General features: G+C 44.6%; 3 protein-coding genes across 5 annotated transcripts; 2 read left to right on the top strand and 1 right to left on the bottom strand.

Annotated features, from left to right (window-relative positions):
- Nucleotides 1-8,298: 8,298 nt before the first annotated feature.
- On the top strand, nucleotides 8,299-10,098 carry LOC128470960 (QRFP-like peptide receptor). The gene has a single exon (XM_053452806.1). The coding sequence runs from the start codon at nucleotides 8,299-8,301 to the stop codon at nucleotides 9,601-9,603; it is 1,305 nt and encodes a 434-aa protein (XP_053308781.1). The 3' UTR covers nucleotides 9,604-10,098.
- A 4,064-nt stretch (nucleotides 10,099-14,162) lies between these two features.
- GPS1 (G protein pathway suppressor 1) lies at nucleotides 14,163-20,539 on the bottom strand. 2 transcript variants are annotated; one of them, XM_053453286.1, is made up of 14 exons: nucleotides 20,293-20,539; nucleotides 18,650-18,745; nucleotides 18,118-18,299; nucleotides 17,757-17,921; nucleotides 17,539-17,674; nucleotides 17,251-17,328; nucleotides 16,880-16,940; nucleotides 16,398-16,483; nucleotides 16,195-16,289; nucleotides 16,000-16,105; nucleotides 15,818-15,898; nucleotides 15,571-15,708; nucleotides 15,352-15,486; nucleotides 14,163-15,154 (listed from the first exon to the last, which is right to left on the bottom strand). In XM_053453286.1, the coding sequence occupies exons 1-14, from the start codon at nucleotides 20,323-20,325 to the stop codon at nucleotides 15,080-15,082; spliced, it is 1,467 nt and encodes a 488-aa protein (XP_053309261.1). In that variant the 5' UTR covers nucleotides 20,326-20,539; the 3' UTR covers nucleotides 14,163-15,079. The 2 variants fall into 2 exon arrangements, with proteins under 2 accessions (XP_053309261.1, XP_053309262.1); XM_053453287.1 differs by having other exon boundaries at nucleotides 18,650-18,742; nucleotides 20,293-20,384.
- On the top strand, nucleotides 20,444-24,213 carry RFNG (RFNG O-fucosylpeptide 3-beta-N-acetylglucosaminyltransferase). Of its 2 annotated transcripts, XM_053453289.1 has the most exons (9): nucleotides 20,444-20,466; nucleotides 21,198-21,619; nucleotides 21,845-21,893; nucleotides 22,111-22,213; nucleotides 22,405-22,558; nucleotides 22,814-22,899; nucleotides 22,982-23,147; nucleotides 23,325-23,410; nucleotides 23,518-24,213. In XM_053453289.1, the coding sequence occupies exons 2-9, from the start codon at nucleotides 21,251-21,253 to the stop codon at nucleotides 23,588-23,590; spliced, it is 1,086 nt and encodes a 361-aa protein (XP_053309264.1). In that variant the 5' UTR covers nucleotides 20,444-20,466; nucleotides 21,198-21,250; the 3' UTR covers nucleotides 23,591-24,213. The 2 variants fall into 2 exon arrangements, with proteins under 2 accessions (XP_053309264.1, XP_053309263.1); XM_053453288.1 differs by lacking the exon at nucleotides 20,444-20,466 and having other exon boundaries at nucleotides 21,168-21,619.
- Nucleotides 24,214-25,023: the final 810 nt, after the last annotated feature.

Raw genomic sequence — 25,023 nt, forward strand, 5'->3', positions numbered from 1 at the left:
ATCCACCCGCACCAGGGGGGCATCAGTGAGAAATGAGCAAAAGCCCCCCGCAAACCCCCCCCGGCACGGATTTCTCATAAATCCGGCTGTTTAGGCTGCGCTGGAAATACTTATCCTTGAAATAAGCAACTGGGAACCCCGGGCAGGCGGATCAATCATCGGGACGAGACAGCGACCGACTTCATCCCCAGCGAGGGTATTTCTAATATCAGATCCTCTGCCTGACAAGGATTGGAATTATCTTCTGATGCGGCCGGAATATCAATGTGTAACATTATTTATATAATAGTAATATAACCCCCCCGGCAATATAACCCCCAGCACTGTATCCAGTAATATAACCCCCCGCGCTGTATACAGTAATATAACCCCCAGCGCTGTATACAGTAATATAACCCCCAGCGCTGTATACAGTAATATAACCCCCAGCGCTGTATACAGTAATATAACCCCCCGCGCTGTATACAGTAATATAACCCCCCAGCGCTGTATACAGTAATATAACCCCAACACTGTATACAGTAATATAACCCCCAACACTGTATACAGTAATATAACCCCCAGCGCTGTATACAGTAATATAACCCCCCCAGCGCTGTATACAGTAATATAACCCCCAGCGCTGTATACAGTAATATAATCCCCAGTGCTATATACAGTAATATAACCCCCAGCGCTGTATACAGTAATATAACCCCCCAGCGCTGTATACAGTAATATAACCCCCCAGCGCTGTATACAGTAATATAACCCCCAGCGCTGTATACAGTAATATAATCCCCAGTGCTATATACAGTAATATAACCCCCAGCGCTGTATGCAGTAATATAACCCCCCAGCGCTGTATACAGTAATATAACCCCCCAGCGCTGTATACAGTAATATAACCCCCAGTGCTGTATACAGTAATATAACCCCCAGTGCTGTATACAGTAATATAACCCCCAGCGCTGTATACAGTAATATAACCCCCAGTGCTGTATACAGTAATATAACCCCCAGCGCTGTATACAGTAATATAACCCCCAGTGCTGTATACAGTAATATAACCCCCCACGCTGTATACAGTAATATAACCCCCAGTGCTGTATACAGTAATATAACCCCCCAGCACTGTATACAGTAATATAACCCCCAGCGCTGTATACAGTAATATAACCCCCAGCGCTGTATACAGTAATATAACCCCCAGCGCTGTATACAGTAATATAACCCCCCAGCGCTGTACACAGTAATATAACCCCCAGCGCTGTATACAGTAATAACCCCCAGCGCTGTATACAGTAATATAACCCCCAGCACTGTATCCAGTAATATAACCCCCCGCGCTGTATACAGTAATATAACCCCCAGCGCTGTATACAGTAATATAACCCCCAGCGCTGTATACAGTAATATAACCCCCAGCGCTGTATACAGTAATATAACCCCCCGCGCTGTATACAGTAATATAACCCCCCAGCGCTGTATACAGTAATATAACCCCAACACTGTATACAGTAATATAACCCCCAACACTGTATACAGTAATATAACCCCCAGCGCTGTATACAGTAATATAACCCCCCCAGCGCTGTATACAGTAATATAACCCCCAGCGCTGTATACAGTAATATAATCCCCAGTGCTATATACAGTAATATAACCCCCAGCGCTGTATACAGTAATATAACCCCCCAGCGCTGTATACAGTAATATAACCCCCCAGCGCTGTATACAGTAATATAACCCCCAGCGCTGTATACAGTAATATAATCCCCAGTGCTATATACAGTAATATAACCCCCAGCGCTGTATGCAGTAATATAACCCCCCAGCGCTGTATACAGTAATATAACCCCCCAGCGCTGTATACAGTAATATAACCCCCAGTGCTGTATACAGTAATATAACCCCCAGTGCTGTATACAGTAATATAACCCCCAGCGCTGTATACAGTAATATAACCCCCAGTGCTGTATACAGTAATATAACCCCCAGCGCTGTATACAGTAATATAACCCCCAGTGCTGTATACAGTAATATAACCCCCCACGCTGTATACAGTAATATAACCCCCAGTGCTGTATACAGTAATATAACCCCCCAGCACTGTATACAGTAATATAACCCCCAGCGCTGTATACAGTAATATAACCCCCAGCGCTGTATACAGTAATATAACCCCCAGCGCTGTATACAGTAATATAACCCCCCAGCGCTGTACACAGTAATATAACCCCCAGCGCTGTATACAGTAATAACCCCCAGCGCTGTATACAGTAAGATAACCCCCCAGCGCTATATACAGTAATATAACCCCCCCCAGCGTTGTATACAGTAATATAACCCCCAGCGCTGTATACAGTAATATAATCCCCCAGCGCTGTATACAGTAATATAACCCCCAGCGCTGTATACAGTACTATAACCCCCCAGCACTGTATACAGTAATATAACCCCCCAGCACTGTATACAGTAATATAACCCCCCAGCACTGTATACAGTGATATAACCCCCAGCGCTGTATAGAGTAATATAACCCCCCAGCGCTGTATACAGTAATATAACCCCCATCGCTGTATACAGTAATATAACCCCCAGCACTGTATACAGTAATATAATCCCCCCAGCGCTGTATACAGTAATATAACCCCCAGTGCTGTATACAGTAATATAACCCCCAGCGCTGTATACAGTAATATAACCCCCAGCACTGTATACAGTAATATAATCCCACCAGCGCTGTATACAGTAATATAACCCCCAGCGCTGTATACAGTAATATAACCCCCAGCGCTGTATACAGTAATATAACCCCCAGCACTGTATATAGTAATATAACCCCCAGCACTGTATACAGTAATATAACCCCTCAGCGCTGTATACAGTAATATAACCCCCCAGCGCTGTATACAGTAATATAACCCCCAGCACTGTATATAGTAATATAACCCCCAGCGCTGTATACAGTAATATAACCCCCAGCACTGTATATAGTAATATAACCCCCAGCGCTGTATACAGTAATATAACCCCCAGCACTGTATACAGTAATATAACCCCCAGTGCTGTATACAGTAATATAACCCCCCAGCGCTGTATACAGTAATATAACCCCCAGCGCTGTATACAGTAATATAACCCCCAGCGCTGTATACAGTAATATAACCCCCAGCGCTGTATACAGTAATATAACCCCCAGTGCTGTATACAGTAATATACCCCCAGTGTTGTATACAGTAATATAACCCCCAGCACTGTATACAGTAATATAACCCCAGCGCTGTATACAGTAATTTACCATCACAATAGTTAACTCAAATATTATTTATTGTAAAAAAACAATCTACAAAATCTCTATATGACCCGTGCAGAAAATAAAAAACAAAAATTATCCTTTAAACGTGTCAGAAAGAATCAAGTCAAAAACGCTGTGTATTATTGATTAGTTATCAAATATGAATCATTATCTTATGAGTCTAACATACAAAATGCAACAGGTGAACAAGCACATGGCGTCAACATTCCAGCTTCATCAAATATCACCTTATATTAAAAGCATTTAATATCAAACCAATTAATTTCCAATCCACTCAGCAACCAAAAATAAACCCCAAAAATAATAATAATCAGGGCGGCAAAAAGATCGCTATCTAAAGAGCACTAGTGATATTTCTAATAGATGCAAATAATGTCAGACTTCAGTTACAGGTAAAAAAAATTACGGGTTATAAGCTGCAGTCTCACAAGCCGTCATATACCATAATGTCATATACAATAATATCATATACAACAACGTCATATACAATAATATCAGATACAACGTCATATTCAATAATATCATATACAATAATATCATATACAACGTCATATTCAATAATATCATATACAATAATATCATATACAATATCATATATAATAACGTCATATACAATAATATCATATATAATAACGTCATATACAATAATATCATATACAACGTCATATTCAATAATATCATATGCAATAATATCATATACAATAACGTCATATACAATAATATCATATACAACGTCATATTCAATAATATCATATACAATAATATCATATACAATAATATCATATATAATAACGTCATATACAATAATATCATATACAATAACGTCATATACAATAATATCATATACAACGTCATATTCAATAATATCATATGCAATAATATCATATACAATAACGTCATATACAATAATATCATATACAACGTCATATTCAATAATATCATATACAATAATATCATATACAATAATATCATATACAATAATATCATATACAATAATATCATATACAATAACGTCATATACTATTTCCCAGAAGAAGGGAATAAATTCTTCTATATTGAAGTAGACAAAATTCACCTCTATTCAGGATAATAAAATCATTATATTTACCACCACTGGTTGCTGCGATCCGACCGGTCCTTGTAGATATCAATCCAGGTTCAGTGGAAAAATGAAGTGGAAAGAGAGAGAACATTCTTTAAGTTATATATACGTTAGATACTCAAAGTTATTATATGAGTAGAAATATGGTGCCAAGATTTTGTGATGTTCCAAATTCCAATTCTCTTGGGTTCAAATTGTCTGGGGGTCCCAAATTGTTTAAAACATACGCTTTTATGGACAGGGCTTATTACCATATTCTCCACCCATTGATTGAAATCCTCCAATCATAATTGTGGATTTTACTTATTATAATTAGGGCTTCTTAGCATATTTGCACCATCGTATTTCCATCATTTACCCCTAAGAGACGCTCGGGTCTAATATAACCCCCAGCGCTGTATACAGTAATATAACCCCCCAGCGCTGTATACAGTAATATAACCCCCAGCGCTGTATACAGTAATATAACCCCACAGCGCTGTATACAGTAATATAACCCCCCAGCGCTGTATACAGTAATATAACCCCCAGCGCTGTATACAGTAATATAACCCCACAGCGCTGTATACAGTAATATACCCCCCAGCGCTGTATACACTAATATAACCCCCTCAGAGCTGTATACAGTAATATAACCCCCCAGCACTGTATACAGTAATATAACCCCCAGCGCTGTATACAGTAATATAAGCCCCAGTGCTGTATACATTAATATAACCCCCCAGCGCTGTATACAGTAATATAACCCCCAGCGCTGTATACAGTAATATAACCCCCAGCGCTGTATACAGTAATATAACCCCCAGCGCTGTATACAGTAATATAACCCCCAGCGCTGTATACAGTAATATAACCCCCCAGCGCTGTATACAGTAATATAACCCCCAGCGCTGTATACAGTAATATAACCTCCAGCGTTGTATACAGTAATATAACCCCCAGCGTTGTATACAGTAATATAACCCCCAGCGCTGTATACAGTAATATAACCCCCAGCACTGTATACAGTAATATACCCCCCCAGCGCTGTATACAATAATATAACCCCCAGCGCTGTATACAGTAATATAACCCCCAGCGCTGTATACAGTAATATAACCCCCAGCGCTGTATACAGTAATAACTCCCTGGAAGCCCATTGTTGTCAGTCATGTGATATTCTGCTTTCTCGGCTCAAACACCACACTGAGATGATGCTTTATGGCTACACTAATGAAGTCCCTTCATCCATAGACTTTCCATGGTCAGTGTGTCCAGCTGGGTGATTAAGACTGAGCCATTCTATTATTTCCTACAGGCAGTATGATAAGGAGTCAGGGTTTAAGAAGCTAAAGGTGAGGATGCCTCTGATATAAAGAAGGGGTTAGGATATATATATAATTAACTATTTTTTGCACATGTTCCCTGCGGATGATGCCCCCGCTCGCTCGCATGGACCGTTATCTGCTCTTTCATGTAAACATTGATTTCCCGTCTTCCGACCTGCCGGATTGTTAAATTCACTCCAGTTGCTCTGTAATGGGATTCTATGTCCGGCGCGTGTTAACGATGTTTAACTCTTTGGTTTCCGAGGGTTGTGCAAAATATTGCATTGAAGCTCGGTCTGGCATCCAACAAACAAAACCTCATTTGTCTCCCTGTAGATCAAATATGTAATCGAAGGTTGGCTGAGGGTCATAGAGTGGAAGTTATCATCAGGAATACTGTTGGCCATCGCCTCAGGGTAAAACGCGATCTCCTAGCCTGACCTTGGGATTAATACATTTTGCATCTGCGGACCCTTCCTGGAGACACTTTTCTGCATGAAAAATTGAGGTTAAGCCACAGAATAATTCCTCCCCGTGTTCCCGTGACAGACTGCAGCACGAGTATTAAACAGATGGGAAGCTGTCAGTTTGTTCGTTTTTTTTCTTTTTTCCTGGTTTCAGGATGTGTTTGCGATCAAAAATATAAAGTCTTAAAGGCAGAAGACATGATTTCCATAAACATGGTATTTTTTATCACCAGAACGCCATCTGAAGAGGAGACCTCTGAGGTCCTGAAAGCTTCTATAACTCTGAATCCTTTTGTATGTTGACCCAATTAAATGTATTAATTCCATACATTGGTCCTTAAGTAAAACCAGTAGAGTTTGTGTCTGTCATGGTGGGCCAGCTCATGGTGTCCAGAGGTTTGGAGAGCTGATCCAGTTCCTGGCCAAAGCCAGTTTGCCATCTGCCACGGGCATAGTATGTGCCCCATGGGTATTTAATAATGTGTCTCAATGCCAACTGCCCCAACGTAGGTTGCTCAAGACACCCAAACATTTTGGATTTTCAGCATCTCCTCCAACTAGCACAGATGGCTCCATCAGCAAAATTGAGACATTATTATTATTATTAATATTATTATATAGCACCATCATATTCAGTAGCGCTGTACAATGGGTACATATCCCTCCATGCCGATTAATATGCAGCCGGGGAGGATATCCTAAAATATCCCACTTTTAGGGGCTCCTGAGGACCACTGATCTGTCTATAGCTTTAAGTGAAAGCAAGACCCACCTCATCTCATGTGGCCGGCTGCCATTCCTCTCCTGGCACCATAGGCTGGGGGCATAAAGATTCACTCCATGGTCACTTTAACAAGAAATGTCCCTCTTGTGATCATTGATGGAAGAAATAAGGGTGGACATCCAAGTGTATATTCTTCTGGATCTCCGGAGTCTTCTGGATCCCAGAACATCATCTAAGGGAGCATTTTAATATTCAAGCTATTTTTACCTTAATATGTAAAGTGGATAATTAGCAGCTCTGGCTGAAACATGTATAAAAATAATATTAAAATACTATAAAAATGTTAAACCTTAGAAGATGGCTTCATGGATCATTTACCCCATGGATACAATATGGAGAAGCTCTCCTGTGATATAGAGGCATAGCAGGGGTTAATGGACCATAACTCCAACTGCAGCTGACCTTAGTTATAAAAATATTTTCTGATTCCAGGTCTCTATAAAAAAATAATCAATATATAATTAATGACAAATTAACTATTTACTAGATCACCTGGGTGATGATGATGATGATCATGATGATATTGATGATGATGATGGTAGTGGTGATTATTATTATTATTAAAAACATGAAGTCTTGGGGATGATCTCATTTGCTTTTTGCAGCAGTAAATGATGATTTCTGTTTAACGTTCTTGTATGAAATCCCTTTGTGCACTTTTTGGGTGTTATTTATAGAAATGATCATTCGCGTCGCTCTTCCTCGGTTTAATAAGGAAATATGTGACCCTGGTGGGAGAAGCGTGTCCACGAGGAGCGTGGAGAATGAATGCTAATGAGTGGAAGGCACAGGTAGCTGCCTGTCACGGTGCGTGATACTTTGTAGCAGCTGATAGAACGCAGGCAGAGGCTTCTCCACAGTGTGGCTTCAGGACCTGAGCTGTGGACAGCTCCTCAGCCTCAGCTCCCCAGCCTCAGCTCCTCAGCCTCAGCTCCCCTCCAAGGCAATCTGCTTCATTGATAAGGAGACAGAAGACCCCCCAGGAGCATGTGTCTGCCCTCTACAGCCCACCTGGGTAATCCTGGAGACTCCTGAGATCCAGAAGAATTTACTCTTGGATGTCCACCCTTATTTCTTCCATCAATGATCACAAGAGGGACATTTCTTGTTAAAGTGACCATGGAGTGAATCTTTATGCCCCCAGCCTATGGTGCCAGGAGGAGATGGCAGCTGGCCACATGAGATGAGGTGGGTCTTGCTTTGACTTAAAGCTATAGAGAGAGACAGTGATCGTTTCTTGATGCAGCTGGGGCTATTACAATGGTGGGGTTATTCAGAAACACAGTCCAAAGGGTGTCTTACCTCCTGTTTGCTGCTCCTTCCTTGAGTTAACTGCCATGGAGCTGCCTCGTAGTCTTGGGGATCTACTGCCCTGGAATGTGTCCCTGTTTGGCTACTTATCTCCTGGGAATGATACCCTCTGGCGTCCACCTATCCTGTCCAGTAGCCTCTTGCTGTCTACCCATGAACCTGGCACCATTGCTTTGGTGGTGATGTACTCAGTCTCCTTTCTGACAGGCTTAGTGGGGAACATCATGGCTTTAAGGGTCTTGGGGTGCCGCAGGAGGAGAGGATGTGGCATCTCCAGGGTCTCAGGGACCAGGAACCTTCTTGTCAATCTGGCTGTATGTGACATGATGGTCATTTGCATCTGTATGCCTATCAACCTTGGCCACCAGGTACACAATGCTTGGGTGTTTGGGGACTTCTTGTGCAGGGCTGTCCCCTTTGTCCAGGCTGTGTCTGTCTCTGCCAGCGTCCTCACCTTGGCTGTCATCAGCCTGAACAGATATTACAGTGTTCATCGACCATTGCATGCCAGGTCTTTCTTCACTACCAGGAAAATAGTCCTGATGATCTGCTTTGTGTGGGTGTCCTCCTCTGGTCTCTGCATCCCTCTGATCTTCATGAACAAGACTCAGAACCTGGTCCTCCTGCCTGGGAAACTGGCTGTTATAATCTGCACAGAGAGCTGGCCAAGTCTTCACATGAAACTGATTTACAACTTTTTGCTTTTTTGTGCACTTTATGGTTTTCCAGTCTTATTCAACCTTCTAATCTGCTTCCTCACCAGCCGCCGCCTCTGGGGTAATAGTGACGTTCTCATTGACAACAACACCTGGTCCAATTCTGGCTCCAGACTCAAAGTCCGCAGGAAAATAGCCAAGATGGTGATAGCTTTGGTTCTTCTGTTCACCTTGTCCTGGCTCCCTCTGTATGCTCTGGACATATGGATAGACATTAACATGTCTTATTCTCCCTCTAGGGACAATCTGGGTCATCTCCAACATGAATGGATTCTCCAGGTGAGACCTTTTGCTCAATGGCTTGGTCTCACCAACTCTGCACTAAACCCTTTGTGTTATTGCTTTGTTGGTAACCTGTATAGATCTGCTAAAAGGTTTAGGAATAGCTACAGAGAGAAATTAGCTTCTGTTTTTAGTCTATCGCTGACCCAAACCCCAGGGAACCCTTCTGGACTCACATTGCTACAATATAGAACTTCCAAAGAGCAGATGGAACCTCAGCTCACAAGAGGTAGGGTTTGCTCAAGGTTTGGTCCTGTTAAGAAGAAAAGAAGTGCTTCCTCAGTCACTATCTGTGAGAATAGCCCTGGTCCGCCTCAGTCTGACCCCCTGTGACATTACTGAGATAACAGGTGTAAGATAAGCAGGGGGTAACTGTACGTCAAAGCTATTCTGACCATCACTGATGATAGCCTGCTTTATTTAAAGGCAAGTCCCATGGAAAAAATATTTGTCTCCTTGAGTAAAATCCCCAGTGCTGTAGACAGTAATAACCCCCAGCGCTGTATATATTTTGGGTGACTTTCCCTGCTCAAACACCACACTGAGCTGATGCTTTATGGCAATGCTAATGAAGTCCGTTCCTCCATAGACTTTCATTAGTGAGAGTGTCCATCTGGGTGACTAAGACCGCGTCATTCTGTTTCTTACCACAGGCAGTAGGATAAGGAGTCAGAGTGTTTGTCTAGTAGCTTGGGCTGAAAAAACATTATATTATGTAAAAACTAAAACTGTTTTGAAGAAGAAAACTCTGCAATATTTCTGAAAATGTGTTTTTTTTTTTAATACTGTGATACTAGTAATAAAAAGTGGTGGAGATTCCCAGTTAAGTTCTCCAAGTGTTACTTTATTATGACATAAATCTCTATGGCTGAAGATTATATTAAACTTATTTATAACAATACTTCATATTATTATTATTACTATTATCTATAATAAAATAATATTTTTTATTATAATTTTTTTTTTTTTTTATATATATATATGTTATATCTTGGCAAATCTTATGGTCACTGGATGTTTTATTTCAAGGATGTCTGAAGGGCATTGGCTAATAGGTGTAAGTTACCAAAACGTTAGCTTACATTGGAACAAATTTAATTAAAGAGCTAAAATCAAGCTGCTGCCCATGGGGGTTCGTTTGTTCTTAGATCTAATTTGGAACTTTGGCATCAGATACAAGACAGACACATATGAATATTTATAACTCATCGACCCGCTTGGAAAAATGATCAAGCTTTGGTAGGTAGATGGGCACCGGTTTTCAATGGAACGGGTCAAGCTGGAAAACATACCGTAGGTCTTGGAAATAGTTGATGGTTTACAAGCCACCCACCCGACCTACGATGACCATTCGGTGAGCCCTATCCTTGCCAATGATTCTAGAACCATGAGGTCGCCAATCCCATTAACCAACTATACCAGTGATTATGCCATCTAACATTAATTCAACACATTAAGGGACCGGCAGCTGCCCGTGAAAGGCATACGGCTCCTGGGTGTAAGACGAGTCCAAGGACGGATTAAGAGGAGTCTTCACAGCAGGTAAAATGGGCCAACATGATATTTGTTTTCTGTGCGTTTTTCAAGCTAATTTCAGATTTCATCGAAGAAAAAAAAAAGCAAAAATCCCAGACGTCAAGATAATTTCAGCTTTGATGGTGGCAGGGGTGTAGACCAAATTGGACTGGGACCCCAAATTACCCCTGGACCTTAAAGACCACTGGCCAATGAGTTACGTGTAACTGAAACATACATAGAGACGGGTAAGACCAACTGGATCATTAACAGAACAATACACTGGGTCTTGTAGAATCTTGGCATTGGTGTAGAAGTTCAATCATATTGTATTATTTTTAAAAATACAGTATTTTAAAAGATTTTCAATAATAAATGTAACCGTATCCCATTAGGCAACAGACAATTATGGTTCTTGGCTACATCCTTAGCTCTAAAATATATCACAAAGGCTTAAAAAGAGAAAGTTGTGTGGCTGCTGGGGTATATGGGCCATGTTAATAAAAAAGTGCATTTTTTTTTACAAAAAATATGTAAATCGACATTCAAAAAACGATTATTTCCTCATACCTTCCGATGTCGAGCGGACCGGTGGAAAATTCCAACCCTGCGGCCGTCGGAGCCGTAGCCAGGACAGAACATTTGCCTATTCTTAAAGTAGGACGAGCACTCGGCTCCCGGTTAAAAATAGCTGAGAAGAAAAGACGAATATCGGAATAATAGGGCAGGATATCTTAAAATTGGAGATTTGTTCTTTTTTTCCCCAGAGAGCAAGAGGTTGATACAAATGTTGCAGACCCCGTTGTAACGATCCCATCTGAGACGTCCATCAAATATTTTCTTTGATAGAATAAGAGAGGTTTTATTGCCTCTAAAAAAAAAAAGAAGAACGTCCAAGCAAGATATAGGTTTGATTAGGCGTACCGATGTAGAATCCAGATTGCATGGCGAAGGAGAAATAATCTAGATTTGATCTCCAATAGGTCTCGGAACTATGAATATTTTGTAATCAGGAGAAATGTCAAAGCCGTCCGGGTCATGGTTTAAGGATACGGCCAGAAGAGGTCACTTAAATGTCCAGAAAACACACGAGACTGTAATTAGAGCTCAAGGAAATAAAATGATTAACGTGAAGGACCTCAGACTGGTTCGTCCACGCAGAAGCAGCTCTAGATACAGGAGGAAGGGTCCCAAACGGTTAGGTAGGTATGTTTTCTATGTGGCTCCATGTTTGTTCTGCTTGTGTTGACCAATTGGTAACTCCAGAGCTACCGTTGACCTACAAGCCTCAGAATTTTCAGCCAGTAGGCGACCATTCTGGGTTAAGAATCATGGAAGAAGACATCATTGTCTATCTGATCTATGGAGTAAATGCTCTATTCACAAAAGAGGGAAGACAACCCTTAAACACTTTACTTCTCCCGTAGGTAGGAAGGAACGCGTCTCCTCGCTTCGTAAACCATCAATGATTATTCCATTCATGTGTGCCAATGCTTGGACGCTGTGAGTAGGTCTACTGAAGTGCGATGACTATACGAGCTAGCACCGGTAAAGACAGGAGGCTGATGCTAAATAAAATAAGACCTAGGGGTGGTTGCAATGGCTGACAAGCAGGGTTATATGGTTTTCCAGCCTATCGGGACTATGATTCTAAGTGAATAACCGCTAAACAAGTGATCATAAAGAGTGCCTATAAGGGGCAAAAGGTTATTATATATTCTGCATCTAATCTCCTGGAAGGCTACGCTGGCACCAAGGTCAAGGCGTCTAATTAAATCATTTCTTCCTCCCCGCCTCTCGGAACGTCTTGGTTATTAGTTACCGTTCATTTACTGATGGAAGGTTAAATGAATCACAGCATGAAAAGAAGAAATTATTTTTTTTTGTTGTGTCTTTTCGCCTGTGCTTCACCCACAAAGTTTTCTAAGACACAAACTAACCAAAAAAAAAAATAAAAAAGCATTTTAAATGTAATTACGCATAAACCTATTTTTGGATGTAATTTCCTCGAAGAAGTCAATCATCCAAACAAAGGACGGCGAAGAACAATAACGAACCTCACGGCTTCCGGAGACAGGAGACGGATAGGTATTCGGGTGAGAATGTATGATTATTCACTTTCCTGCGGTTTAGGGAGAACGGATTCGCTCAACGCGTAAAGAAAGACCGAGATATATCTCCCCCTCGACAATGGCCGCCGGACCCCCGAACCGGCACGGTGCCAACTAAATCGGACAGAGCGGTATCTCGCGCCTTAGGGCATTAAGATATAAGCCTGCATCCTACTGTACATCGCTGCGGAGTATGCTGGTGCTATAGAAATCACTAAATAATAATTCAATCTAACCATATAGCACCTTAACCCTTTTAATACCAGAGGGGTACACATCGGAAAGGGATGTTATTAAAAAAATACCAAATTTAACATCATAAAGAGGATATATATATATATATATATATATATATTTCTTGGTGACTACAGCTACGTCACGGCAACCATAAAGGAGGTCGGGGCTATGTCCCTGCTTGCATAATAAATAATAATAAAGCTAAAAGTTCTTTTTTTTTTTTGAGACGCTTTGGCATTTACCGATACACAGAGCACCTTTGGGGTATAATTCTTACATTTAGATTTCCAGGGCGACACTTTTACCCTTTAAGGATCAGTCATCGCTATAGGCCCCGTAGAGACAGACTTTGACAGGACCGCGCTGAAGCATCTGAAAGGGAAGGCACATCTCGAAGCCGAGGAGAGCGTATTGATTTTGGCTGGAGTCGGTTCCTGCGTTAAGAGGGTACGTGATCTGAAAATCTGCAAAGAACCATCTAATCCTAACACAGAAAGGGGGAGAAAAAAAAAAACACCAGCGTATCCACGGCAACCGGAAAAGCATCTAAAAATGTACAGAGAACCCAGCATGGGGTAATAGTTTAACTAGGAAACCGTAAAGGACCCCCAGAGATGCTTATTTCTAAGGGAACCAGAAAAAGGGAATGGTTATTTTTATCTTCAGAGCTCAAGCATTGTTCAAGGCACTCAAAACTAAGCCGATCATTAACACTAGAACAAAAAGGACATGCTGACACCGTATTGTAGGGAATTAGAATTAAATATCCTGCTAATTATTTTTTTATTCTGCTACCATGAGCTCGGCAGCACCATGAGAATGTCGGAGAACACAGCCATTTCTATAGGAATACGCTTAGAACGCTGCTGGACAACTCAAACCTTCTAAAAGAGTTCTCAAGTACAACTCGACAGATGTTTAGCCAGCCGTTGCCCCCCCGGGGGTCTCGCGTTGGCCAAGCTCTCTGCTCTAGAGGAACGGTGGAGTTTGGAAGGTAGGTGATTGAAGAGGAAACTGTGAGAAAAGAACGCGCAAAAACAGCAATAATTTTAATTCAAAACAGAAACCAGAGGAAACAGGGAACATTTAAATATGAACGCTACCGGGGGGCCAAGAGCGGTTCGTCCCGTAAAGCGGTCAGGTGAGGATACACGGGCCAACGGCATGAGAGCAGAGCCTGGGCACTGCGCTGTGAACATTTCCAGAGCTCAGGTATGGGCAGGGGGCGAGAGGAGCCGAAAGAACGGGAGCGGGATGGAGCAGGATAGAGGGGACAGCGCGAGAGGGAACAGAAACGGGGACGGGGTAGACAGCTGAGGACGGTGAAGACCAAGAACGGGCAAAAAAAAAACAAAAAAAACAATGGATAGAGAGGTAAATGGCATGGATGGAAAGAAGAGACAAGTCAAGCCAGGCAGAGAAAGAAAAAAGATGAAGGAGGGAGGTTTGAACAAAAATAGATACTTTAGGAGTGGGAGAGAGAAAGCGGTACAGGTAGAGACTACATGGATATAAAGGGAAGGGTCCAAAGCAGGCAAAGTGCTGGAAAGCAGAGGCCGGGACAGAGAGGCTGATGAAGGAGAGCGAGGAGGCATCTGGCAGGTGAGACTCAGAATTCACCGAGTGGAAGAAAAATGACTGCGTCGATCACAGACTTATTTCCCTGTCCTGCCTCCATACAGTCGCTAGCAACCAGATACAGAATGAGGCTTAGGCCACTAACTCCACCAAATCCACTGGAGACGGCAAGTTGATCGTGTCCAATAAAACGATGCCAAGGAGACGCAAACCACGCAGCCCCCCGACAAGCCCACGCGCACACAAGGAAGCCTACGGGAGGTCGACGCAAGCAGGTGGAGCAGGTCACAGGTCTCAGGGGTTCCATCCGATCGCCCCAAACAGTTCTGTGAGGGCGGCAGAGCCAGGAGTGCCGGTGAACGGCGCGGTCACATGTTGGTGCTGAGTCGGGTTTGACTGTTTGCTGGCGTCAGCTCTCCTTGACTTCCTTCCCGTGGGGGGGACTGCAAACAGAAATAAGTGAGACTGACGATATGCGGGTGAGGAACACGGGGAACGGGCGAGGACGGAACAAAAGGAAGACCTAGGGGGATGTAGATAAGGTGAACACAACTACGGCTTTGCCTTTGTGAAAATCCCTTTTATTTCTATAATATTATGAGCCCAAAGTCACGCAGATCGCAGAAAGCTCCCTCCTCACCTTAACATGGATTTGGTTCCGCAGAACAGCAGCTCGTAAGATCATGGCCTTGGCTCGTCGTTGAAACTCTCTTCCCATCTGTAATGATTTTTCAAAGGTCGTGCTACGCTGATCAACGTCTCGAGCATAGAGGATCTGCGTGGGGATGAAGACAAATTGAGCCAAACTCCCACCAGATCCCCTCTCCCATAAAACCCAAACGGCCCGCAGCCGCCTTACCTTGCTGTGAGAGTCAATGCGAGCGTTTATTAAGCCTTCAAGGATCAGCTGAGTCAGCTCATCTTCCAGCGCAGACACCGTGGTGTTAAAGGCAGTCGCCATTTTGTACATGTCTGCGGAGACGTACGGGCTAAAATACTGAGAAAAGGGGATGATTACGGCACAAGATCAACGAAAAGGACAGCAAAATAAAGAAAGAAAAGTACGCAGGGCAACTAGAAAGACGTATGGAGTAAGTTATAGATACCTGGATTAGGGCTCGGTTCCGGATCTGAGTATAAAGAATCCGGACGTGAGGTGCTAGATACATATCGAGAAGAAGATTATCCTATAGGGGGGGGGAATGAGGAAAATTAGACAATCAACCAGCATGGAACTGGAGGAGAAAGAGCAAAACAGAGTCCATAACGGTGGATGAAGAAAGATCACCTTAATTTCATCCAGCATCTTCAAGCAGGAAGCATACTTGGACTCATAGAACTTGAAGATAATATCTCGGACTTGAGGTTCCAGCTCTAGAAACAGCTTGAATGAGCTGCAGAAGGTACAGAAAAGTCATGAATTTTACGGACAGTATGGAAAAAAACAAAAAACGTAAAAAACCCTCAACGTTCCCCTCCAGACCTGCTTGAGATGACATTCCGCTGAAGCTCCTGACGGTCAAACGTAGCGAGAGCACAAAGACCTCCGTACACGGCAACATTATTGGATGACAGGAGCTGCGAAGGAAGAGTGACAGACGATGAGAACCCTAAACCGAGGACATACGACCTTAACCCCAGACTTGAGTTGGACAGAGAAAAACTGCACAGGAGGGCATCTCTCACCTCGGGGAAGTCGCAGTGATCAAACGAGGCCAGTAGGAAGCATTTCGCTGCCTGCTTGTACTTCCGAGCAGCTAATTCCGCTAGACCTTAAATGAAAGAAAACGCAATTAGGAATCTGTACTCTGTCCACGTGTAGCATTCATGCCTCAAGAGATCACACGGTCATGACATCATGTTTGCACACCAAACTCCATCACATCGACCATCTATGATCACAACAGCAGCGACTATGAACCCTCACAATCATACATCCCCCCTCCTTACCACACCTATGACCTTCCCCTACATATCCCGATCTGCCTTTCCAAGAGATGTTCCCAAGATCATCGCTGTCTTTATCTCTATGGAACCTCTCAGGACCCTAAAGAGATACCTCTCGCCCACACTCATTCTAGGCGCCATCTTCAAAAGGCACCTCTCACTCCTTGGTCAATTGGCCCGAAGAATAAAATCTCTCCCAATACGGGGGGTTTGAGGCTTACCGGCGGCACATTTTAGTTTAGTTAGCACAGCCTGGGTTTGGCTATCTCGTTCTCCTCTTTGCTATAAAAAGAAAATGGGGAGAGAAAAAAATCACAGAAATTAAAACGGCGACAATCCGAACGAATGTTAATGCGATGCAGCAGGTATTATTTCCCATTAACCTCAACCTAAACGGACTACAAAGTGTTAAGGCAGGCGGGTAACTATGTGGAAGCCCAGCAATGGTGTTTGGGTCTGACAGAATTGAAACAAGTAAAACATTCAGTAAGGATGGGGAAAATTTCCAGCGTTTATGGAAAAATGTACAAATAGGATGAGTGGTTTTGCTTCTTACATTATATTCTAGGTTCGAATAAGGCTGAGACCGTACCTCTGCGATTTCAGGAGTTGATTCTGCTTTACTGACATAGCTGAGGACATGAGACCAGTTCTGCAGATAAACACTGACCTGCAACACGGACAAGTGAGGGGAAAGCGGTTCAAGGTGAGGTTGCAATATTATATTATATTATATATATATATATATATATATATATATATATATATATATATATAGATTAATAAATATATATATATAGTAACAGGAGACAAGGAATAAAAATGTGAGTAGCGGAGCTGTCACTGAGACAAGTGACTGATTTTGAAGTCTAAGGCTCACCTTGATGACATTTAAGCACATATTGATGACATGCTTGGCACTGGTGCAGTAGTCCCGAGCACGAGAATAGCATTTCAAAGCGTTGCTTAAATCCCCGCAGTCCAGATAATGATCCCCCAAATCATCGTGACCCCTCCTGTATAAACAAATGAAATCATCAGACAGATATTCTCCACCAGTGATCCCTTCCGCTTGCGCCTCTGTCGCCTTCCTCTCACCTGATGCTTTCCTTGATGGAATTCCCTTTGTAATTCTTTAAATCGGTGTCCAGTTTCTCCAGTTTTAGAAGGGCTTTTTTGCGGGTTGCCTCCACCCATGTGTTGTCCAGCAGCGGCGGGTCCATCGAACCTTCGGGGACGGCATCTGGGGCATTCTGTAACTCCCTTAATTCAGGGAGAGGGACGAAAACACAGAGATTAGTGCTGAGATTATGAGCTTGACCTGGTGAAGAGGATAAAAAAAAAAGATACGAGAAGAGAACGGTTGGAGAAACAAAAGGATGTAAGGAGGCGAGAGGATATAAGAGGATGTGTGTCTTGGTAAACGAGCCGTCGGCTCTGACGTTCTGAAGCTCCTTACCTGGAAGCCTCGCACAATTTCCGGTGAATCTCCTCGTAGACGTCTACGTTAAACGTGCGCTGCACGAAGGACAGGGCCATCTTCAGGGCCTCGACGCGCAGCTGGGGGCAGTGATCGGCGATGAACTGCAGTCTTTCAATACGCATGAGGCCGCTGTAGCTGGAGGCATACTGCTCCAGATCCTGCCGGGACCAACAAGGGGTAAGAAGAGATTAAAGCGTCTAAAACCAATCAAAGAGGAGAACACAGAGAGCTGGCTCCATCCAAGGCAATGCAATGGGTTAAAGAGACACTAGCCCCTAAAAACAGTTAAAAAAACCTGAATACCCAGCAAGGGTAATTTCTCTGCATGGCAACAGAAGGAAATTATTCTCCTTTTTAGTCGTTTGGGAAACTTCTACCCCTGTCTACAGAGACTTTACTTTTTCTACCAGAAACGTATAAATAGCAGAGATGGAAAGGTAGTGATTTCACCCGCAGTTATACAATAATTGGGTAACAAAGCCCCCCCCGTTATTAAATACCCACGTACCAGGGTTGGATTTTCCACGACATAATTGATGTCCGGCACGTTCTGCTGGTCATCCTGCGGGTCGGCGTCGATCTGCATGGGTTCGACTGCGCCCTGCTGGTAAAACACACAGACGGCCTTTGAGATGAAGAACATTAAAGGTTCTGTGCCACTTCTTCTCCTACACGTCTAGCGTCAGAACCACGTCTCATAAGGATGCATTTTACATTTCCTTACGCTTTGAGAGGACATAGGTGCCCTACTAAAGAACTCCAACGCCTGCACCTGAAACCCACCAGGAGCTCACCTTGCGAGCTACAGAGAAGCGACTCGCGAGTCTTTTAATCCCTCGTCTGGCGGACTTTGTAAGCTTTATCTTCCCAGCCTTCACCAACGAAGGGTCTACCGAGTTTTACTTTGAGCGGTCAGGCTGGATCTATCATATTATTAACTAGCTCCACAGCTTTATGTGTTAACGAATATTAACATGTATTAATGTTGATGAGTTGTTTTAAATGACTAACCGCTAAGCGAAGAGTCATATATTATCCCTAGACGGGGGGCTAGGAACGGGTTTATGAAGTCACATGTATGGCCAGCATGACACAGAAATAGTGAGTCGCGTTAGGATTTCCATTCTTTGTTTTGTATCGTTATGAGCAGCATCGTAAGGGGTCGGCGCGGTCCTTCCACTATATATTTATATATATATATGTCACATACATTGACCGTCGGGGAACAGGGACGCCCCTTGTAGGTTTTCTCACCTATATTAGCACCACGGACAAGGAAAGGGGCGCACAAAGCTGCTAGTACTGACTGCGGGGTGTACTGAGATCTGCCGCAGCTCTGCCCAAGTACTTACAATCAACAGATATATTCTAACACGGCTGAAAGGAAGAAAAAGTTAAGAAAAGTCTAGGAAACCAGAGGATACAAGCTGATCAAAGCACGATAATTATAAAGGCCACATCGCCCCTAAATCCTATTCTATTAACGGCGCCGTGCATCTCTTTGTATTATAATAAAGGTGAAATGTTTATAGACGAAAGATTCAAAGCTCCAGCTCTCTCTACGTTATCTGCAATATCTAAAGATTGATAGAAACACCCAGATCTCTGTGTATTACGGAGTTTATTTATCTCTCAAATACAACAACGTCACATAGAAGCTAACCGATGCAGATAGGAGCGGAGCGATCCCCTGACGCAATAATACTAATAGAATATCACAACTTATTGCTATATTTCATAGTTTCTGTAAGTGCTAAATTACTTATTGCACATGGCCGCTGAATATGATGGCGATATAAAAATCAAATAAGTGATATAATACTGCTTTGACTCAGTATGGGGGGAACAAGCATAGACACCCCCCCCCATTCTATATCTGTGCAAGATATATATATATAGATAGATATATACACATACTACAGATATATATATATTCTTGTACATATATTCCCACAGGCCTCCCCACACAGCTCTCTGTATATTCTATGTATATATTTGCCCTGCTTCCCCTGTTGACGGCTGCCATGCAGTGACATTTAGCTCTTCACTCATATTAAACCGGTTTGCCCCCTGTACCGAAACCCTGGGCACCCTCCACCCATCCCATTATGGGGCATTTGCAGGGGCAGATAGGGGTAGGGGCTTCCTGACCTGCAGGTTAAACACTTGCACAGGCAGAGGCATTTTCCTCTTCTCTGCAGCTTCAGCCCAGGCCGACCACTTCCGGGTCACGCACGGCACTTCCGCCTGAAGCGTGAGGTCGGGTGCGATGACGTCACGCGCCGCGACGAGGAAGGGGGGTGAATGGTGCAGCCGGTGACACCGGTGGGTAAGGCTCTTGGTCACATGACATCATCGCCGGGCATCGGACACGTCATTCTGGCGCATAATTATGACGTCGCATGTGGTTTTGCTACTGCTGACTTAAGGTATAGGCATATTCTCCCTGCGCTATTACCTGGTCTGCTTTACCCCTGCCTGCTACCTTCACACCTGGGCTATTACCACCCCTGCCTGCTACCCTCACACCTGGGCTATTACCACCCCTGCATGCTACCCTCACACCTGGGCTATTACCACCCCTGCCTGTTACCCTCACACCCGGGCTATAACGCCCCCTGCCTACTACCCTCATACCCGGGCTATAACGCCCCCTGCCTACTACCCTCACACCTGGGCTATAACGCCCCCTGCCTACTACCCTCATACCCGGGCTATAACGCCCCCTGCCTACTACCCTCACACCTGGGCTATAACGCCCCCTGCCTACTACCCTCATACCCGGGCTATAACGCCCCCTGCCTACTACCCTCACACCTGGGCTATTACCACCCCTGCCTACTACCCTCAAGCCCCCCTGCCTGTGTTACCCCAGCACCTGGGCTATTACGCCCCCTGCCTTTCTGCTGCCACTAGTGTCACCCCCAATTTATTATTATAACGAACGGACTCTATCTGGAGTTGTTCAGAGTGTTTGGGGTAAGAGACGGGCCCACCTAAAATGTTTTATGCCTCGTTAGGTTCAGCCGGGTAACCTCTGACCATCGTCTCCCCAGGGTCTGCGATGCCGGAGCTCGCTGAGCAGAGCCCATCCCCAGCGGGCTAAAGCATGAAGGTCTCCTGCTTGGAATTCAGCAAGATCTGCTTTGTCCTGTCCGTGTGCTTGTGTGCCGCTCTCCTCCTGCTTATTCCATGGAGGCAACGTGACCTGTCACAGCCTCACCCCGTGCTCACCTGTACAAACACTTACCTGGAGACTCCAGCAGAACCTGCCCGATTCACCGCCCCGCTCCGCTGGGAAGAATGGGAGAGCCCCGGCGCGGGGGTGAAAGCTGCCGCTACCGCAGAGGACCGCCAGCTTGCGAAGAAGCCCCTCCGGGTGGAAGACTTATTTATTGCAGTAAAAACCACCAAGAAATATCACAAAAGCCGTCTGAGCCTCCTGATGCAAACGTGGATCTCTCGGGCCAAGTTGCAGGTGAGATTTTGGGGTCTGATCGCTGCGTTCTTACTCAGTGGGGCTGTCGGTGACTCTTTAACTGTCCCTTTAATGGTCCAGCAGCTGTCTAGTCCCTGTTGCTATACCATCACACGGCCACTAGTGGGCGCTGCAGGCTATTTATTAAAATACAGGCCGCTTTGTAACGATTTAAGGGTCTTTTTATTTCTGATTATATGATTATTTGCATTTGATTTTTATCAGACCTTCATATTCACCGACTGGGAGGACCAGGAGCTGCGTCAGGAAGCAGGTAATGTGCGCTGACGCAACCTCTTAGCGTTTCCGCTTCGTGTCTCGAGGGTGAGTGAGAGAGAGCGAGATAGGAGAAGAAATCACTTACGGGACCGGTGTGTTTGAGCTCCTATTGATCCCAGTGAGAACCCTTTCCTGCCGCCGACGGCCGAGCTCGGCAGTGAACGCGGGGCATGACAGGCCCTCTCTTTATTGTAGCTTTTTTGTTGTTGCAGGGGATCAGATGGTGAACACCAATTGCTCTTCGGTTCACACCCGCCAGGCGCTCTGCTGCAAAATGGCGGTGGAATACGACAAGTTTGTCCTGTCCGGCAAAAAGTAAGAAGCATTCCAATACTTAGTATTTTTAATAATAAAAGCTGCCCTTTTAAGCGATATTATTCCATTTTTATTTAAGGGTTTAAATCCCCTTTTTTCCTGATTAACGCCAGCGCGCTGATTTTATTCTCGAGATAAAATGTGCCTGAAGGCTTGCGATACTAAAGTTTGGATCTCTTCCTCGGGCGTAGATGGTTCTGTCATGTGGACGACGACAATTATGTGAACGTGCGCGCTCTGGTGGACCTCTTGTCGGCGCTCTCGCCGAGCCGTGATGTTTACGTGGGGAGGCCGAGTCTCAATCACCCCGTTGAAACTCCAGACAGAGTGAAAGGCGATGGCTCGGTAAGATCTGGGTTCCGTAGAGACAGATGGCCCTTACGCTCTAAACACAAACTCTTTAAGGAGCCTTTGTCTCTGCTATGGCAACAAGGCCTTCCAGCCTACCGGTGCAGTTACTTAGCGTCCCATAGGAACGGGGCCAGACTTTACACGATTGAATTATTTCACGCAGGCGTAATATGTATAATATCGCACACAGTGACGCGTAATGCGTGGATCTTCTGATGAATGATAGATTGCGTCTCGGCCGTTATTCAGGTGACCTTGAAGTTCTGGTTTGCCACCGGAGGGGCCGGGTTCTGCATCAGTCGGGGTCTCGCTCTGAAGATGAGCCCCTGGGCCAGGTACTTGCGCTACCGCTTTGTCATTTTACCAATCCCGTGAAAACCGGCGACGTGACGGGGTAACCCGAGTCTCTTTCCTTAGCATGGGCAACTTCATCAGCACGGCGGAGAAGGTGCGACTGCCCGACGACTGCACTATAGGGTACATCATCGAGGGGCTTCTGGAGGTGAAGATGCAGCACAGTAACCTGTTCCACTCTCACCTGGAGAACTTGGAGAGGCTGTCCCCCGACTCCTTGCTGCAGCAGGTCAGTCCTTCCAGGTCAGGTTCCAATAATAATTCCAAAACCCAAGCGCCTTGTCCCGCACGGCCTAGGGTCGCATCTCTTCTGTCTTATGAGGGCAATTTATAAACCGAGGGCAGATGGGATGGATCATTAATGGTGTATCTGCCACCTCAGTCTATTTTTGCTTTTAACCCTCAGGTTACGCTGAGTTACGGGGGTCCAGAAAACCAGCGAAATGTTGTGAGGGTCAGCGGACCTTTCAGTGTGAAAGAGGACCCAACGCGGTGAGCATTTCCTCCTTCTGGAGCTTCTCCTCTTCGCGTTAGCAGCACCACCCCAGCAGCAAACATCAGTTATGTTTACTGAACTAATTGTCTGCCTCTCCCCACAGATTCAAATCCGTCCATTGTCTCTTGTACCCGGACACAAGCTGGTGTCCCGACCGGAGGTCTACGTCTCGGTGACGTGCTCTTGGGTCTAGCGACCGACGTTCTAGTTTATGTCCGTTCTTGGGACAGATGGTAAGAACGCGGTCACGTGACAGAAGAAAGTGGATGTTCTCCTGATCGATAGAGACGACTTCGCCCCGGGGTAATGCCTGGAATCAGACTGGAATTGTGTAGGCCACGTCTTGAAGATCCTACACGTCCGCATGCACTCCATGAGTGTCCGGGAATGGAGAAAATAAATCTCCAAAATATGTTACTTGGGCAGAGCCGGCGACTTCTGAAGAGACATCTGCCAATAATTAGAGCGCTGCTTGGACCCGAGTGCTTGGTTGTTTGGTCCGAGTCGCACCGTGTTTTCCTTTTCTATTCTACAATTGAAGTTATGATGGTGAAGGACGCCAAGGTGGTCAAGGTCCATGCGTTTGGGTCGTGTTGCCCGGACCTGACTTCTTCTGACCTGCGCTCAGTCACTGTGACCAAGTCTCCTCGGCTTCATTCCTTTTCTTGTGTCTAAACTTGTCTCTTTCTTGTATTTGTCGTATTTTTATCGAACCTCTGAGACTTTGCACACTTTTTTAATTGCTTGCTCCGTACGGAGCCTTTTCATGGAATGTGAATAAAGTTAAATTCTCGCCGGAGTTAAGAAGTGTGAATTTATTCTGTTTTGTGTATTAAGACGAGCAGCCGGATCTTAAAGGGTTAAATTCCTGGATCCGCATCCCAAATATCTTTCCCGAGACGGCATCCTGAGGAACATGCGCTATTCCTTGTGTGCTCATTGGTCAGTGACCTGTGGAACATCTGAGGTTGGGATAACTTCCATAGAAGAGGCGATCATGACATATAGAATGTACTGTATGGAATGTTGGGGGTCTCAGACTGTTTCCCTATGGAATGTTGGGGGTCATATTGTTTCCCGCATGGAATGTTGGAGGGGGTCTCAGAATGTGTCCTGTATGGAATGTTGGGGGTCTCAGAATGTGTCCTGTATGGAATGTTGGGGGGTCTCGCCCGGGCTTCCTGCACAGAGCATGCGTCGCGGGAGGAGAAGACCTGGGGGTCTTTGGACTGGCTTAGGGCTGTGCCCCCATCAGTACATCTCTGCCCCCACTAGGATTTTTGAGACTTGTATACAGACCCGTGAGTCCACTGTGGCTCGGGGAACCGGCCCCCCAAGTCTCTTTTATTAAACTTGGGGTAGCTGTGCATGCCCCCCTCCTTACCTGTTACTAAAATCCATGCATCTGACCCCAGATACCCCACAGCCCACCTATTAATGGGTTAATGCCTTTAACGGGAGGGTCAGTGACTCCGCTGGATTAGATGTTAAATCCCTCTTCTGCTGGGATGGGGGACCTAAGGGGGGGGGTTCCTTTTTAATTTGGGGTCTGTTTTGCATTTTACTAAAACTTCAGTAAAATGATGGGAGTTGTAATTCTCATTATCTG

The sequence above is a fragment of the Spea bombifrons genome, chromosome 13 (genome assembly GCF_027358695.1).
Source record: "Spea bombifrons isolate aSpeBom1 chromosome 13, aSpeBom1.2.pri, whole genome shotgun sequence".
Classification (NCBI taxonomy): Eukaryota; Metazoa; Chordata; class Amphibia; order Anura; family Pelobatidae; genus Spea; species Spea bombifrons.